General features: G+C 39.9%; 2 protein-coding genes across 2 annotated transcripts in view; one reads left to right on the top strand and one right to left on the bottom strand.

Moving 5' to 3' along the window:
• The first annotated feature begins 1,390 nt into the window (after positions 1 to 1,390).
• oprd1b (opioid receptor, delta 1b) lies at positions 1,391 to 4,767 on the top strand. The gene is made up of 3 exons (XM_035672491.1): positions 1,391 to 1,635; positions 2,964 to 3,319; positions 3,536 to 4,767. Exons 1-3 carry the CDS (start codon positions 1,391 to 1,393, stop codon positions 4,063 to 4,065), a joined length of 1,131 nt encoding a protein of 376 aa, XP_035528384.1. The 3' UTR covers positions 4,066 to 4,767.
• Positions 4,768 to 13,744: 8,977 nt separating this feature from the next.
• The window catches only part of rcc1 (regulator of chromosome condensation 1), a 7,021-nt gene continuing 3,745 nt past the window's right edge, over positions 13,745 to 17,020 (bottom strand). Inside the window, exons 5-10 of the mRNA XM_035672928.1 lie at positions 16,269 to 16,365; positions 16,066 to 16,188; positions 15,748 to 15,888; positions 15,451 to 15,570; positions 14,997 to 15,149; positions 13,745 to 14,521 (exon numbers count right to left, since the gene is read on the bottom strand). Of these exons, the coding sequence (XP_035528821.1) occupies positions 14,346 to 14,521; positions 14,997 to 15,149; positions 15,451 to 15,570; positions 15,748 to 15,888; positions 16,066 to 16,188; positions 16,269 to 16,365 (810 nt within the window). The 3' untranslated portion in view covers positions 13,745 to 14,345. The remainder of the gene's footprint in view (positions 14,522 to 14,996; positions 15,150 to 15,450; positions 15,571 to 15,747; positions 15,889 to 16,065; positions 16,189 to 16,268; positions 16,366 to 17,020) is intronic.

A 17,020-nucleotide genomic window follows, 5' to 3' on the forward strand; every position in this document is an offset into this window, starting at 1 on the left:
AGATTTTGTAAAGGTCACATAGCAGAGTGCATAAAGACTGCTGCAGTTACGAACAATATTCAGACACATGAGGATTTTAAGGTGTCTGTCTTCAAATAAACAATTACCCCTGAGAAACGCTCACAAACAGACTGCACACTTACACATGCATGCGCCAGTTTTGAGCAGACATACAAAATCACATGCACCTGCATGTTCCTAATGGTTTCCGATGCGCACAGTAATGGGCTACAGACAAAAGACGCCTACAGATAAATAGGTGCTTTGATGAAAATTGTGAAAAGAAACACCTGCTTGGCATCAAAAGTCAAACATTTGTGCAATTAAGGATTTACACAACATGTTGTCAGCTGAAGCGGTCAGGCATACCCTTCTGGAAATTCAATGAATTTAATGGCCAAAAGAAATGAAAAATCATGGTTGTTTCAAACCAGCATTGAAACTCTTTCATCCAGGGATGGGAAATATTCTAGATGCATGAAGAAACATAAGGAAGTAATGTTTTATCCAGCTAAACATGAGCAGCATTGATTACATATTGACCCGTGGTAATCTCAAATGAATGTGCCTGTATGTTTGCACACCTGCATCAATGTGTTTGCTCATACAGATGTAATTAATACCAACACAATTACCCAGGCAGTGAATGTAAAGGGTATAACACCACAATTTGTAGGATGCACTTCAAAATCCACACTTGACTGCTGCTATAGGCTATCAAAACCATCTTAAATATTTAACCAGCCTTGTTACTATCAGGTAATTGCATCACTCCTGTGCTTTAGTAAGGTCATTTTGTGAAGGTGAGAACAGCCAGTTCCCCAAACACCGGCCACAGGCCACTGAGAGTGGGAGAAGAAGTACCTTGGGGTTGAAGGCAGGAAGCAATAAGACGAACTGCTCAATAAAGGCATGTCTAATTGAGCTGTGAAGCAACAAGGATGAGGGATGTTGAGATTGGGTTTGACTGACATTGTCTGATGGGTCGCTGGGTGGCAGGTGGAACATTTTATTTATTTATTTATTTGAAGGCTTTTATCCAAAATAACAGCCCGTAAAAATAATGAAATAAATTAAATGATGTGATGGAGCATTATTATAAGCTGGAGCTAATTGAAGCACTTTGACAAATGGTTTCCCTTAAGGCAGGGTAAGAGCTGGGCAGGAAAACAGTTTCCTCACATCTTACATCGTGCACCAGTGCGCTTTGCCTAAGGGAGCGCGCGCACATACACACACACACACACAGACATACACACATAAAGAGAGAGAGAGAGAGAGAGAGAGACAGAGAGCGCCTCACTACTAATTTGCCGCGTCCAGTCTCCGTGCGCTCCTCTAGGCTACCTGCTTTGGAAAATGTCTTGACTTTCTCCCCTGAATTTTAGAGATGGAGTTCCCCACTTTTCCTCCCGAGGCTCTCGGTGATTTTAGCGAGCGCTTCTCGGTCTCCATAACTCCTTTCAACGTTACGTTCTCCGAGGATCGTGTGCCTTCAAGTAGTAATGAGACCAACCGGGCTGCGAGCAGGGACACTTCAAGTCTCATCATCGCCGTCTGTATCACGGCTCTCTACTCTCTCATCTGTGTGGTGGGACTGCTGGGAAACGTGCTTGTAATGTACGGGGTGGTCAGGTAAGGAATATATAATTAACAAAAACAATAAACTTATTAATAATAATAATAATAATATATATATATATATATATATATTGAAAATGGAGGAAAGAAATGTTATTTGTTATAAATTATAGCATGCATATTATTCTAAATTACCTTAAAGCTCCCTACAAACAACTCAATTAAGGGAATATTTTATTTGATGTATAAGAGTAATTTTTAAGAATGTAAATATAAGTACAAAAATACATTTTCACAGCTACCTCATTTTCTGATGGTCCTTTGTAATTGCCCACACTTTCAGTGTGTCTGAGAGGTGCTCTCCAACACACCCACACACACAAACACACAACTCCTACACACAAGAGGGGAGGGAGGGCGGTGTGATCTATAGCTTAGCATTGAAATTACTTCACTGCACCAATTATTGCTGTCAGGAATGATGGTGTAAACTCAGATGATTGATTTCATAGCATGTTGAACCTCACCTCAATCAATGACTGTGCTGCTGCGTCTCACTAATTCACGCATTTGAGATTTTGATAATTTCCTGATATGTTGATTTGTGTTTGAACTAATGCAGCTTAAATGAGAAAACAATGGCGGTGATGGGTGGGCCTCCAGGGTCTTAAATCACTGGTGAAATATGAGTTTCTGCACTTTGGTCTGTCAATTTCAGAATAATTGTGTGAATGTAAAAGACATTATGCCCACCCTCTCCCTGGAAAAGCAATTACAGAGTGAGATCAGTACATGGTGTACAGTGTAGTACATCTCTTTATGTGGGGGATTAAGATAAAAGGTGAGACATCCTTTTGTTTTCCCTCATTCCTTTAGACTCTTTAGCAGCGATTTAATTAAATGTGACCAACTACTGTCACATCGTGGAGGAATCCGTCTTTAAACAGCCAGACAACTGTTGCTGGCAGACTGGTCACTGCTACTACTCTATAAATCTGATATCAGGGAGGAGTTTTCACCCACTCATTACATAGAAGTGCAGTTTAATGGAAGCTTACAGTCACTTTGAGCATACATTTAGTGTAGTGCCATAAAAAGAAACATTATGCATCTAAAAAGCTCTATTACCAGTTTGATGTTTTTAGAGAGGAAATAACAGATCATTGGTTTGAGAAAGGAAATTGATTAGGTTATACAATAAATTGGTTTCTAACCTTGAGACCTTTCAATGGAAATTGTGAGTCAGCCACACTTGGCGTCTTCTCTTCGACAGTAGACAGACCTTGAAAAAAAAGTCAATCTCCTCTGACTAAAAGCCGTTTTTGTTGAGTGTGAGTTAGAATCACCTAGAAGTGTTTAGAGCTTTTCTTCCAACCAACCAGATACACCAAGATGAAGACCGCCACCAACATCTACATCTTCAACCTGGCTTTCGCCGACGCTCTTGCCACCAGCACCCTCCCCTTCCAGAGCGCCAAGTACTTGATGAGCACATGGCCCTTTGGGGAGCCATTGTGCAAAGTGGTCATCGCCATTGACTACTACAACATGTTCACCAGCATCTTCACACTCACCATGATGAGCGTGGACCGCTACATCGCTGTTTGTCATCCGGTCAGGGCCCTGGACTTCCGCACGCCTGCCAAAGCCAAACTCATCAACGTCTGCATCTGGATCCTCTCCTCTGCTGTCGGAGTCCCTGTGATGATCATGGCCGTTACCAAGGTGACAGATAAAGGTAAGAGATTTTTATTGCAGAAGAAAAACAATGCTTAAAATTACCCTTATTGTGTAAACACTTAAAAAGCACAAGCTTTTTCGCAGTGGCAAGTAAGGGAGTAATCATGCTGTAAAAAACACATAACACAAAGAACACATTTGAGCTGGGTTATTAACTTAAATTAGCCTCTCGATATGGCCCTCTATTAAACTTCTAATTGATTGAACTCCTCAGGAAACACCGCCTGCGTACTCAGATTCCCCAAACCTGAGTGGTACTGGGACACAGTGATGAAAATCTGCGTGTTCATCTTCGCCTTTGTGGTTCCTGTCCTGGTCATCACCATCTGCTACGGTCTGATGATCCTGCGGCTCAAGAGTGTTCGCCTGCTGTCTGGCTCCAAAGAGAAGGATCGGAACCTACGACGGATCACCCGCATGGTCCTGGTGGTTGTGGCGGCCTTCATCATCTGCTGGACTCCCATCCACATCTTCATCATCGTCAAGACCATGGTGGTTATTGATCACAAGAACCTTCTGGTGGTGGCCAGCTGGCATCTGTGCATCGCGCTGGGCTACACCAACAGCAGCCTCAACCCTGTGCTGTACGCCTTCTTGGATGAGAACTTCAAACGGTGCTTCAGGGATTTCTGCCTGCCCTATCGCTCGCGCCTGGAGCAGACCAGCTTCTCTAGAGCGCGTAACAGCACGCGGGAGCCTGTGTCTGTTTGTGCTCCTGCGCCAACAGAGAGACCGCCAGCCTGACTAGGCATGGATCAGTGGGAGGGGAGAACAGTTCAGGATGACCTCCAGACTGAGGTCACACAGTTCTCCACCACAGGAGTCTGAGTCTGCAGATGTATTGATCTACCATTCATGTAAATGATCGATTGTGTTTTTGGCTTTATATAATGAAACTCCTTTGTCCCAATAGGTTCGTGAGACACTGTTCTTTGAGGATTGTCTTTCAGGATGATCACAAACACGCCTGTGTGTGCCTGTGCATTAGGAAATTTAAGTGTAAACACACGTGTATAAAGCACAAGCATAATGCAACCATATGAACAAACACTCAGTCAGAAAGTATTGGGACCATGTTATGTTTTCAGAACAATAAGAAAAATGGGGGTTAAAGTGCTGACTTTGTGCTTTAAGGGGGTTTGTAGGTCTTCACATCCATATTAGGTGAACAATGTAGGACTCATAGCCCTGTGCTTACACAATCCCACAATGAACAGATTGTCAGGTGGGACATCGATCCTAAACACACAGACAAGGCCACCAAGGAGTCTTTTTATGGCCAGGAAGTGGCCGATGTACATGCTTGGCCGAGTTGGTCACTTGACCTCAGTCCAACCTATCATGGGTTTCATTTGATGAAGACCAGACTGACACGGAAAATCCCCTGTAGCAGGAAGAAAGGATGATGGCTGCAGCACAGCCTTGGCAGAGCGTCAACAAGCAGGAAACTGCTGTCTGCTGATGTCTGTTGGTCACAGACTTCAGCTATCATTTACTTGCTGCTAAGTATTACACAATATTACTTTATTCAGATTTATGTTAGCTTTTTATTCCCTAAATTTGGAAGACCATTTGTGAAGGGCTACAATTCAGGTACACTTTTAATGTGTCACCTTCAGTTCAACCTGAGAGAACTACTTTTTGCCCACTTGTGGGCAGAAACACAACAGTGACATATTATCACCTTTGAAATTGATATGAAGAACTTGATAGCAAACAGTTGTTTATTTACACATCCAGCAGTTATGTTATTATCATTGATTTGGAGTCGTGTCTCTGGCTACTTGACAAATATAAGTTGAATAATTGCTCTTCTTTTTGCTCTATTTTTGTTTTCTACCAACTGAGGGTAACATCTGGCTCTTTAGCAGCTGAAGGCTCCACCATGTTCACCTTCTAGGCTCTAAATGTGACTGTTTGTTTTTTTGCTGAAAACAGCTGCCTTCTCTGAGTGAAAACAACACAATAGCAGTTAGAATGAATCAAAACAATAAAATTGGTGGCTAAAAACCAAAACGCTCCATAGCTTTAACTATGAGCAACTCCTTTTACATTCCACATTGTCATTTGATCCATTGATAATATAAAAAATTTTTTTTAGCAGCTTTAAAGCTGAGTTTACATTAAGCCAGGACATTAACCTCATAGTGTTTAATTTAGTGTGCTGGAGAACAGCACGATGAAAAATGTGTCTCTGTCCTAATACTTTCTGCACTGGATATCTAGACTGGTAATAGTATTGTCACTCAGCCTCACAGGGGAGGTAATGAAAATCCAATAATGTGAATGTTAAGCTGAGACAACACTTTCATTGTCTCTGGAATATTTAAATTAAAGGATGTATCGAATTTCATGCTCATTCTTGTGATGGTAAGAGGAGAAAGAAATTACTGACAAAGGCCAGACACACAATAAGAACAATTTTAAAGCAGGTGAAATTCTATACGACCACTGTGACGACATGTTTCAGCGTCTCTTTTTTATCCATCCAATACATGATGAAAGATCCTTGTGAAAGAATATGGCCTTCATGATTAAGCAGAGTTGCCTGACACAGCATATATTACCCATGAACATCATCTGACTCATTGTTTCCACTCCTCCAGCAGGGGTTGCTCTTTTTTTTTTTTTTTTGGTTTTGTTTTACACAACCAAAACATTTAGCTGACAGTACACTGAGGAAGTGAAGGGGAAAGTGCCACTGCTCATAGTTGTGACCTCAAACTGGCACAGACGCAAGTCTGAATGGATCCAATGCATTAGCAAGCAACTCGAAGCTTCCTATACATAATACAGCTAATGGACAATTTGGTTGGACGCTTGCAGGAGGTGATTGCAGTGAAATTTTTTTTGCACAATTTTGGAGAACAGTCAAACTGATGCCTCTCATCTTTCCACAGCAGCAATGCAGTTTTGTTTAAAAAAGCTATCTATATGAAGTGTAAATACGGTATTGTTCTGTAACAGCATATTGAGTGATTATGTGATTTATTTAGTTTCAATGTGCTGTCAAGCTGTTGTAACATTAAGTTTCACTTGTAACCAATTAGTAAAAGCAACTGTTATATAAAATAATATGTATTTACACTAAGTGCTATAAATGTAAGGTGACGCATTATAAATCTTAAAAAAAAAAGAAAAAGAAAAGGTTCCTGTTTCCTGACTGGACTGTCTAACTTCGTATCACCATCACTGTAAGAAGAGCATTTATAAATGTTTTCTGCAGTGTGGTCACTGAATGAATGAATATATGTACCGTAATGCCTTATTCAGCATTATGTTTAATACTTGTTTTGTAGAGAAAAGTGTTTGATCTTTAAGTGTTTTCACATCTTGTGTTTCAGCAGTTACAGTATATAAAGTACCTTATTGTATAGGTGTAATAACAATGTTTGTCTTTTGAAAACATTAATACAATATGTGTCTTATTATATAATATCTCATATGGAATAGCATGAATTGTATCTTACAAGTGCTTTTAACTTGAAATATTGTTGTAAATAACTTTCAGTTTTAATCCAATATTTTGTTTTTTTGTGGTTGTTACATTTGTTAACATTTATACTCTTTGTAAATGCCAGTTAGGCCCCAGTGGGAATTGGATTACTGATCAGGGGGATCCCCAGGCCCCAGGGACAAATAGGCCTATGACACATCTAAAGTGTGTGTAAAAAAAGTGTGGGAATAAATGAAAGCACAATATATAATAGGTCAGGGATGATACCAGATGATTAGCTTGTTTTACAATGTATCACTTGAAGAATAAGGCAGGTGATATTCTATATTTTTATTGTTTTGTATTGTTTTATTGTTATTGTCAACAAAGACCAAGAACAACAATGCATTAGTCCGTCTGTGACTTTCAGTCCAATGACTATTGATTTCTCCCAAAGATCTGAAAAAAGGGTTACTTTCATTTAAAGATTATATTTTCTGAAAATAGCTGGGCATTGTAGTTTTTAAGCACATTGTAGTCAAACAGGAGTAAATCGTGCATTTCTTGGGGTCAATTTTCAGGGCCCACATTGAATGTAATGAAGGAAAATGTCATCCAGTGACTGATGTGTTTTTAATTCGTTTGGACAACAATGAAGCTGGGACACAGAGGAATATGTTATATCAGGATTTGGCTTATTTTTAGCATCTCCCACAGAGTCATTGTTGACTTTTGTCTTTTCACACAATTTGTTGACAGTAAGACAAATAGCATCACCAGATTTATCCTTTAACTGTCTAAAAGTGACACAGGCCCAAAGCCCTGGTTGATTATCATGTTTATCACAGTTTCTGTACACTCATCTTAGAGAAAATGATCGAAATAAACCACTGTACTATCTTTTTAAGAGAAATCAGATTCTCATTGAATGCGGGTCCCACTGGAGTGCAGTTCGGGTACAAACAGTCATGGCTGGTCAATACCCACTAACACTTAATAAGACATGCCAGTGAAACCCACAGTAGATGTGTTGGAAATAACTTCTCTTGGTTTTTGGTCGATGGATTATATGTTCACCTGGTCTTCCATTTAAGTTCTTGCACACATTAAAGGGCTGAAATCATTCTCTGCTGAAAGACTGATGATGTCTCACAGAATAGAAACCTTGATTAGAAGGCGTCGGTCACCCACGTTTCTCTTTCAGACTGCTGCGGATGTTGAAAGATATCAATCAAATGACTGGAAGAAGCTTCTATTCAAGACATCATAGAGCTCCCAGCAAGAGAGCAGACAGACACCAGAGGGGGTGCAGGGCTGATTGTAGATTTCCTCTGTGCCACAGAGCATACAGTAGGATCCCTATGAAATATACATGGCTCTGCCTACACGTTGCATGTGTAAAAAACAAATGAAAAAGCAACAAAATGAATAATTTAGTCAACCACCATGAACTGGCTTCTGACTTTACTAGACTGCAAGTTGGCCTTTTTAGAATGTGCCTACACAAACACCTTTGTTTTTTTAAATTTGTTTTCTCTTGGAGCTTACATGCAACAGGCATTAAAAAAAAAAGATTTGCTATCGAACGTGTACAGTTACACACCAGAGACCAGAATGACACACGGATAATTAAATGCTTTCATTTCAGAATCAAGAATTCAGAAATACTTTACATTGGATCCTCCCGGCGCGGGGGGGGGAATTTGACCCTAACTAATGGTTGCTCATGCACTCAAACAAATTAACAGAGCTGAAGCATCCATAACAGCTCTCAGTATTCCCTTTCTATTACCAAAAGCTCAGAGCCTTCAATGGTTTTCAAAAGGCATCCAAGATTTTGTTTTCTGCTTCTTATGGACGAACCTTGTTATGTGACAGCCTCTGCTCATTTGTGTGTGAGGGAGACTTAATGAAGAGATTTTCTGTATGCGAGTGAGGGAGCAGTCTTACTCCTCAGTTCACTGTGAAGACCGATATGTTGCTCGGTCTGATGGAACACTATAATGTTGTTTGGCCACTTAGATAAAAACACGTCGGCTCCATTACACCACAATATTGCAGCCATATAAATCTTTCACCATAACAGTCGTTTAGGCGTCAAGACAGTCACCTACACACTGTAACCGGAGGTTTTTCACGTAACACAGCATCTTGGCCTATCAGTGCTGAGCCAAAACTGTATAATTCAAAACTAGAGAAGGAAAATACACCCAAAAGGAATTAGTTACTGTGATGATGATTATGCAGAGATTCTGGTAATGGATTTGGCAATTTGGCCTGCTGCTCTGTGTGACAGACGCCTGCCGTAACACAGATAATCAGACCTCCTGGTTGCCTGAGGTGTTTATGAAATGTCAGAAGTGCAAAAAGCTCTGAAGCAGTTTTACTGGATTTTTCACAAAGCGGCAAATACTCGGGTATTCCCTGCTGAGGAGCAGAGACAGCGATTCAAACTGGGTGCCGTCTGCCAGCTGAGAGTCATAAGGGACTGTAAATTATTGTTCTGGTGAGAAGGGACTGAACCTTATATTTCACAAAAAGTAATATAGCTTGTGTGAATCACCTTAAATCATAATATCTTGATGGAACTTATAGTGTGCATCAACACATAGCGTTTTTTTCTCAGCACCAGTGTCTTTTCTAAATGTTTCCCAATGACAGGAGAGCACGCATACGCATTTGCCATCCTTATTCAGAGTGCTTCGTCTTTTTTGTGTGGCCACTTTAAGCACTTCTAGTTGAAAATCTCAGAACTTTTTTAGAAAGGTGCTGGTGTCATCCCTGTTGCTCCTTTTCAGGGAACAAATCAGATTAAATGGGGGATTTGTGACCCTGATAACCAAGAAATGGAGGAAAAGCTTGTTCTGGACATCTATCCTGAGGCTTTATGATATGTCAGAGAAAAACTCATAACAGAGACAGAAAAGAAATTAATGAAGAAAAAAAAACCTATGCCAAGATTTCTCAACCACTTTTACTGTCATTTATGTTTGTGTTATCTTCTCTGTCTCTCTCCTCTGCCTGAGGTCGGAGCTAAGCTCCTACACACACACACATACACAGACAGAGTTGAAGGGTGGTGAAGGGAGCTGATGAAGTGAAGGAAGTTGAGGACAACTTGAGTAAAACGTAGAAAAGGGACATTTAAAATCGCTTTGTCTACAGTTGTCGCTTTACACAACCAAACCACAGCACGTGTTAATAGCTAGTTGTTAGAAATGGCCAAGATATTGTTGTCATAGAAACAAAAGCCACATGCAGCGTCTCCCATTCATTTCCATGCTATGTGAGCGCAGGGGCAAAAAAAACCCTTAGCCTCCAGTGGCAAAGCAGATTTGCATCTCAGGTATGCGTGAAGTTCAACATTGGTGAACTTTTACCTGGAAAGTCGCAGCCTCAACCCTAAAACAAACTACAAGGCCTCAGCATGTAATGGTCACTCGACTGCATTCGCTCGCATGTGTGACCGTACTACACAATTGAATCTATGAGGAAACTCTCACTGGTCCAGTTGCATTGTGGGTAATGCAGGAGCCAAGTCTCGGTAAGGAAGAAGAATGTGTGGAATAATAAAGAACAATATCTCTGATGAGTTCGACAATGTTATAGGAGTGCAATGATAAATCCTCTACATATGGCAAAGTGCACCTTTATGAAACATGGTATTGGTGAAAATGGTCTTTTTGATTATTATTATATAATATTAACTACAATTTCAATAACAATAAATGTACATTAAAGGGATGAGTCATACACTATGATGCTTCATTACCAGGGTTTGATGCCTGTTGTCATCTGGTCAACATAATGGATGAACATATGTCAGAACAAGAAATCAAGGGCTTCCTACAAGTCCCTGCACAGCTGTTGGTCCTCCGCTGCGGGGCTCACGAGAAGCCCTCAGCCCACTGGACGAGGAGTTCAATCTATCAATGCAATCTCGAGTAATCACAAGTATGGTCCACAGGCCATGGAGTACCAGCAGCTTAACAGCAAGAAAGCTTCTCATTAGCTAATAATACCCTATTTGGTTTCCTGTGCACATGCTCACAGAAATACACGTTTTCTCAGCATAAACCATTCTCCTATTAGAGCTATCTATTCTGCCATGGCAACAGTTGAGTATTTTATACATGTAGTACTCCATACATCATTTCACGCATTAGTAAAAGCCATTTGTTGTTTGTTGTTTTGATACAACCACTGAACAGCAGCAACTGCTTTTTGTCAAATTTGACACAGGAAGGGATATGAATAATGTGCTGGTTTGAAGTGCTGGTTTTGAAGATAATGTTGTTACAAGGGGTTTGTAATGTTATCTTAAGGTACAGGTATATAACCTGTATATGTATATAGTGGAAAAGAAGTATGGATTAAATGCTTTCTCACACAAATACACAGACAGGATGTAATTTGAGGGCAGCAATGATAGAAAATTGTAAATAGATGTTAAGTGTTTTGTGGGTAGCATGTTGTGTTTGAGACTACTTTTGCTTTCTATCACTGTCATCTTTTTTGTTCTGCGTCCTCACTTCCCACATACACTTGTGTGTAACATATTTTATCCAAAATGTGTGGTTTCTCTGTGTGTTTGTGTGCTAGAACCAGAGTAGGAAGGGAATGATCTGGACAACAGCTTCCTGCTGCGCCATATTCAACAGGTTCCTACAACGATGGATCACTTGATGAAAGCAACCCAGAGTATAGCCACTCTAAAGCATTCAAATCATCACAAAACCTTGGATTTCTTGATTAAGATGTACTTGAGAAACAGCACTCAGCACAATTTGATATGACAAGTTAATTAAGAAAGCAGCAGGGTGACTCAAGGGCTGCCACATCCCAATCAAGGCAGAGCTAAAAGATGCAAAATTTGTTCTATTGTAAGGTTTTAGTTTTAATAGCACAATGTTTATGAATGCATCACGCAGACTGTAAGAAGCCCGTTACAGATGTGCAGTGTAAAGCACGTGCCAAGACAGTGTCACCAAAACAAAAGCTTATGAAAGCCTTATGTACAGCTATGATTGGTGCAGCCAATTGCTGCGATTAATTTGCCTGCCTCCATTATTAGAGTGAATGTGTGCCGATGCAGGTGCCTGAGACTCCTCTGTCTCCTCTGTGATTAGTTCTACGAGAGGAAGATTAGAACCCACATACACTATGAAAAATCCAGTTACACTTTCTACAAGTGAAAGGAATTAATCACAGGATGCCATTGCCAAGTCCCTGTATGAACGTTCCTCTTTGTGCTGGAAATGTAGAAGGTTTCTGGGTTTTAGAGCATTATCAGCCTTTGAATGCACCCGCATGTGGAAAGCTGTTAACAGAATGTCAAAGACGGATGGTTTTAACAGCCTACCCAAACATCACAGCTTTAAAAGAACTGAGATTTATTGTTTTGGAGGTCTGAATTTGAGGAACCAAAGCACAGAGATGCAGCAATTACATTTAGAAAAGTTAAAGAAAAAAGAAAGAAAAAAATGTCTCCTAAAAGAAATGTTAAATTCAGGCACAGTGGGTGATAATCAGAGCATGTCTAAAGGCCACTTAATCAGTGTTGTAATAAAAATGACTGAATATGTCTGCTTGGTGCTTGACAGTGTAACAACTCATCACTGAACCAAGGCAACATTTCAGCAGAGAAAATGTATCTGAAAAATAGTAAAGGGTTGACCCATCAGACAAAGTGTCTAAAACTGCAGTCCCACTTCAGTGGGAAACAGTAGCTTCCAAAACAGGCATCATTTTCATCACAGTACAAACAGAAAATTCTTACAAAATAGTATTAATAGCAGTGTAGACTAACAATACTTTACATAACTGTCTCTATGGTACCTGTAACCCTTTATGTTCTTTTTGAATGTTTGTGAAAAACATTAATACTAGACATGCATTTCTTTTAATGCCCAGAAGCATTTTAAATATGTTGTCTACTACAAAAACAATCATCACTCTTGCTGTTAAAAGATTCTCACAGCCACTGCTGAGGTAACGGGCCCTTCCATTCAAATGTATTCCTGACATTTTCTTCTTTGTCAAAGGATAAACAGTGAGGCAAAACAAACAAGGGAAGAGGCAGACTATGATCAATTAACTGCTTATAAAAGATTCTTTAGCATTTCAAAGCTTTTTGAGAAGTTCTTTTTGCCACGAGCGATTTTTAATTTCATCATCGGTCCTTTTGGCCAGATGAAAGCAACATGAGGCAAGCGAGGACCCTGTGAATTTCCCTCCAGATAAAACATGTAGCTTTGATGTACGTACTTGTACCATCATTAGCATCCTTAAGGGTTTCTGATTTACATTCATAGCTCGTGTGTATGGAATGTGTTGTTTGCATATATAATAGACATAAAGCAGCTAGGGTGTAAGTGCTTTATGTCAGCAACTTTTTTTCGTCCACACAGTACTTAGAAAAAATGGCTAAAATTGACATGGTGTGTGCAGAACTAATGTTAATATCCAGCACTACAGTCGAGTTAAATTTGTTGTATTAGTACAAAATGGATTGGACTGCAATATTATATACATGAACAATAAGGGGATATGACAGAATGTACTATGAGCCAATATAATTTACTTTACTTTCAGTATTTCTCCCTTTAATATCTCTGGGTGCATTTTACTATAGTTCATCATGTTGAAAATCAGTGAACATAACAGATTTATGGCAATATTGGATTCCAGTGTTATTTTTACATCAATTTGATGAAGTTTATTAATTTGTCAGATGTTAAATTCACTTTAGACAAAAACAGAAAGTCCCATCTTAAAGCTGCAGTAAGTTAACACAAAAAATAATTTTATATTTGCTTAAATTTTAACTATATCCTGACAGTAGTACATGAGGCAGGTAATCTATGAAACAAACCAGGTTCCTCTGGCTCCTCCTTGTGTTCCTAATAACATTTGCCAAAAATCCACCGGGCCTAAATGAAAGCTTGTTAAATACCAAAATATACAGTGGATAAGAAAAAGCTTAAAAACTTAAAATGTAATCTTTATTTTCAGACAGGGAAAGCAACAAAATGCAGGATACAGTATGATGTGTTACCAAATGTCCAAATAGCCACAGCAATGTTGTGTGCCTAAGGTACAATGAACAGTAGTCTCACATATTAAACTCGCTCGTATAAATGTCCTGTCTGAACCTAGGTCAATGGAATTATTGCTTTAAAGGAAAGAAAAAAAAATAAAAGTTTAAAAGATTATTGTTTGGGGAAGTCATTAAAAGGCTTACACTCTTTTTCTTTACGTACATGCCAATATCACATTTACAAACATCACATATATCATCTTACAGTCATACTAATGACTTTTAATGAAAAGAATTCAAAGTGAACACCAAAAACTAGATTTAAAAAAATAGTCTCTCATTTGTCATGATCTACTGAACATCCATGAACACCCCCCCCCTCACCAGAGGAGAAGCGTTCCCATAAAAGGGCTTGAATCTCACCTCTACCTCGGCTCAGCACAGGAAGTTGCACATAGATTAACACCATCCCCAGATTTAGGCATCGTGAACAAGGCCCCACCTTGAAGCAGATCGAAAGATCCCCCATAATTCTGCCTGCGATGGACATCAGCTTTCCTGCTTGTCTTTGACCAAAAGGACTGTGTGCTGCCCTCCACTGGAGGCCATCAGTACTACGCGGTTCTCGAGCTGCTTGCCCGTCACCTTTACGGGGCTCCACTCATCATCCTCCTCTCCTGTGCCAAGCTGCAGGTTGGTGCCCATGCCCCAGGCATACACAGACCCTGGAGTTAGCACAACAGTGGACAAGAGTCAGTGGAGTGAGCATTAATTCATATCAACTAATAGTATATATAAAACTTGTTATAAGAGATATTTTCTGTACATCAAGATATTCTTAAAAAAGGACCTATGTTTGTGTTTTCCTGACTAAGACCAGTAAGCAAGTGGAAAAGACAGAAGAATCAATCAAGAATCAAGAATCTGCCGTTTGTTTGTCATTAAACCTGTAAAGGAGTAGGTCAAGGTGGAAAGAGTACAAAGAGTGTGACTTTGATACAGACAAACGTTTAGGTCCAATGTCATAGTTTGTGTTGTTTTAACCATAATGGCACTCATGAGCCATATGGGTTGTTTTGGAAGGCAAACCACTGATTCTGTCATTGAGGTATGATAATCAATAGTATTTAGTAGTAAGTTATTTGACACTCTTATGAAACGGAATCAGATTCAAATCACTGCATTTGCTTTGTTTCTCACCTTCTCTGGTGACAGCGAAGCTGACAGATGCTCCACATGCCACACTGCTGGCCGCCTCAATCCCCATCACAGGCGTGGGCTCACTCTTCTCTTCAGCCCCCTCGCCCAGACCAAGGCGCCCATACTCTGCTCTGCCCAGGCTGTATACATGCCCTAAAAGATGGAGAGAAGAGGGAATCATTTATTGTTTGTTTGTCAAAGTACTTAAATAAACCCAACCATTTTACCTTGTGTCTTTTGTGTTTTAATAGGTTTGACATTTTAAACAGTTTTTAAAGTTGTATTACCTTGCAATGCCTTATCTTGTTGTAAACCAGAATATGAGATATTGTTGAATTACAAACAAAAACAGTAGTACTAACATATTACCAATTACAACCTATTTAGTTTTAACAGCCACACAATGAAAAACTGCATCAGACATGGCTTGAAAGAGCAATTAGTTGGAGCTTACCTTCAGCATCAAGGCAGAGTGTGTGATGTTGTCCTCCAGAGAAGTCCACCCAGGAGGTGGTAGAGTTCTTGAAGCACGTTAGTCTTACTGGGAAAAAGCACATCTTGGTGCTTTTAGTGCCTGAACAGAAGAATAAAAAAAGAGTAAGGGCACATAAAATAACCTTGCAATGTCTGACGCAATTAACTTCAAGCAAAGTATGAGCAACTGACTCGTAGCTCACTGCAAGTCAACAAAGATACCACTACAGTGAAAACTCACATTATAAAAAAGACTCACCACTGATGCCATACTAACCCAGCTGGTGATAGTTGGTGAGGCCAAATCCATAAATATGTCCCTCTTTTGACACAGCAAATGTGAAGTACGCCCCACAGAAAGCATCTATGAAGTGAACTTTCCCTTTGACTTTAACTATCTGTGGTTCCAGCAACCGGCCTGAAGCACAAGACACACAGTCAGCCAGAACACCACAGTAATACACAGTACACACAAACAATACATCAAAATATCCATTATTAATGTAATCACATAGCTAAGATTAATGTACATGTAAAATCTTGTACAACTGTATTCTAAATTGATGCTTTGGGCTTGGAAAGGCTCGTTACTCACTGAGGCCTTTCCTTCCTCCTCTGTTTGAAAAAAGCTCAGGCACTCTTCCCAGCTGCCCCTGCTCTCCAGTGCCGGATGAGTACAGATTTCCCTGCACCGTAACCAGTATCAGGTGGTCATTACCTTTTAAAGGATTCATGAAAATTAGTTGATAAGCAGTGTACCAACAAAAACATACAGCGCTGAAGAGGACCGTTTCTTACCTGATGCGATTTTTACAACAGGTTCCGTCATGGGGACCTTGACTGGAACGGTAGATGTTTTATTGGACTCCAGCAGACCTATAACACCATTGTTATCCTGTGAGAAAAGGGTCCAGCATATTAGGTTAGTGTATGGAGGTCATTTGTTGGGATGTATAATGCGCATACAGAGAACATTTAAAATATAGATCAGATCTAAGATAGCAAAAACACTGCTGTGAAAGGGAAGGCAGAAGCTAGGCAGAGGTAATAGAGATGTAATTGCCACTGTGCCGCTGAGTATTAATAATGAAAAACCAAGGAGTAATGTAGGAGTGTTAGTAAGTGCAGTGAGATGAAAACTATTCTTACATGAAATGAACTTGCTCTTGACCTTACATTAAGAGGAATGAAATGGAAGTGATAGTCATTTACAGTTCACAATAATGGATAGATCTCCTATAGTTGGGCCAGATCTCTTGATGGGATTCTGTGAAGAGGGGAGGGTTGATACATTATCAAGCCTTGAAAATAAATGTACTGATGAAGTGAAAACGTGGAGAATGTTTGGGGATTTAAACTCTCAGTCAGGGGCGGAGCTAGAGGGGTGGCCGAGGCAGCACTGGTCACCTCTGGAACCTGATTAAACACCCCGGTGCCACCCCAGTTGATTGACAGGTCACTGCACGTTACGTTGAAAACAGCACGATTTTCAAACACAAATAGAAAAGGCAGAATAAAGGTCTTTCTGCGTCTAGTGTCCGTGATGTTCA

This window comes from Morone saxatilis, unplaced genomic scaffold (genome assembly GCF_004916995.1).
Source record: "Morone saxatilis isolate NCDOM2014 unplaced genomic scaffold, NCSU_SB_2.0 Contig24, whole genome shotgun sequence".
NCBI lineage: Eukaryota > Metazoa > Chordata > Actinopteri > Moronidae > Morone > Morone saxatilis.

Coding starts and splice junctions, on each gene's coding strand:
- oprd1b (XM_035672491.1), top strand. CDS start 1,391: ATGGAGTTCCCCACTTTTCCTCCCGAGGCTCTCGGTGATTTTAGCGAG. Junction 1,636..2,963: donor GTAATGTACGGGGTGGTCAG/GTAAGGAATATA, acceptor CCAACCAACCAG/ATACACCAAGATGAAGACCG. Junction 3,320..3,535: donor TACCAAGGTGACAGATAAAG/GTAAGAGATTTT, acceptor TGAACTCCTCAG/GAAACACCGCCTGCGTACTC.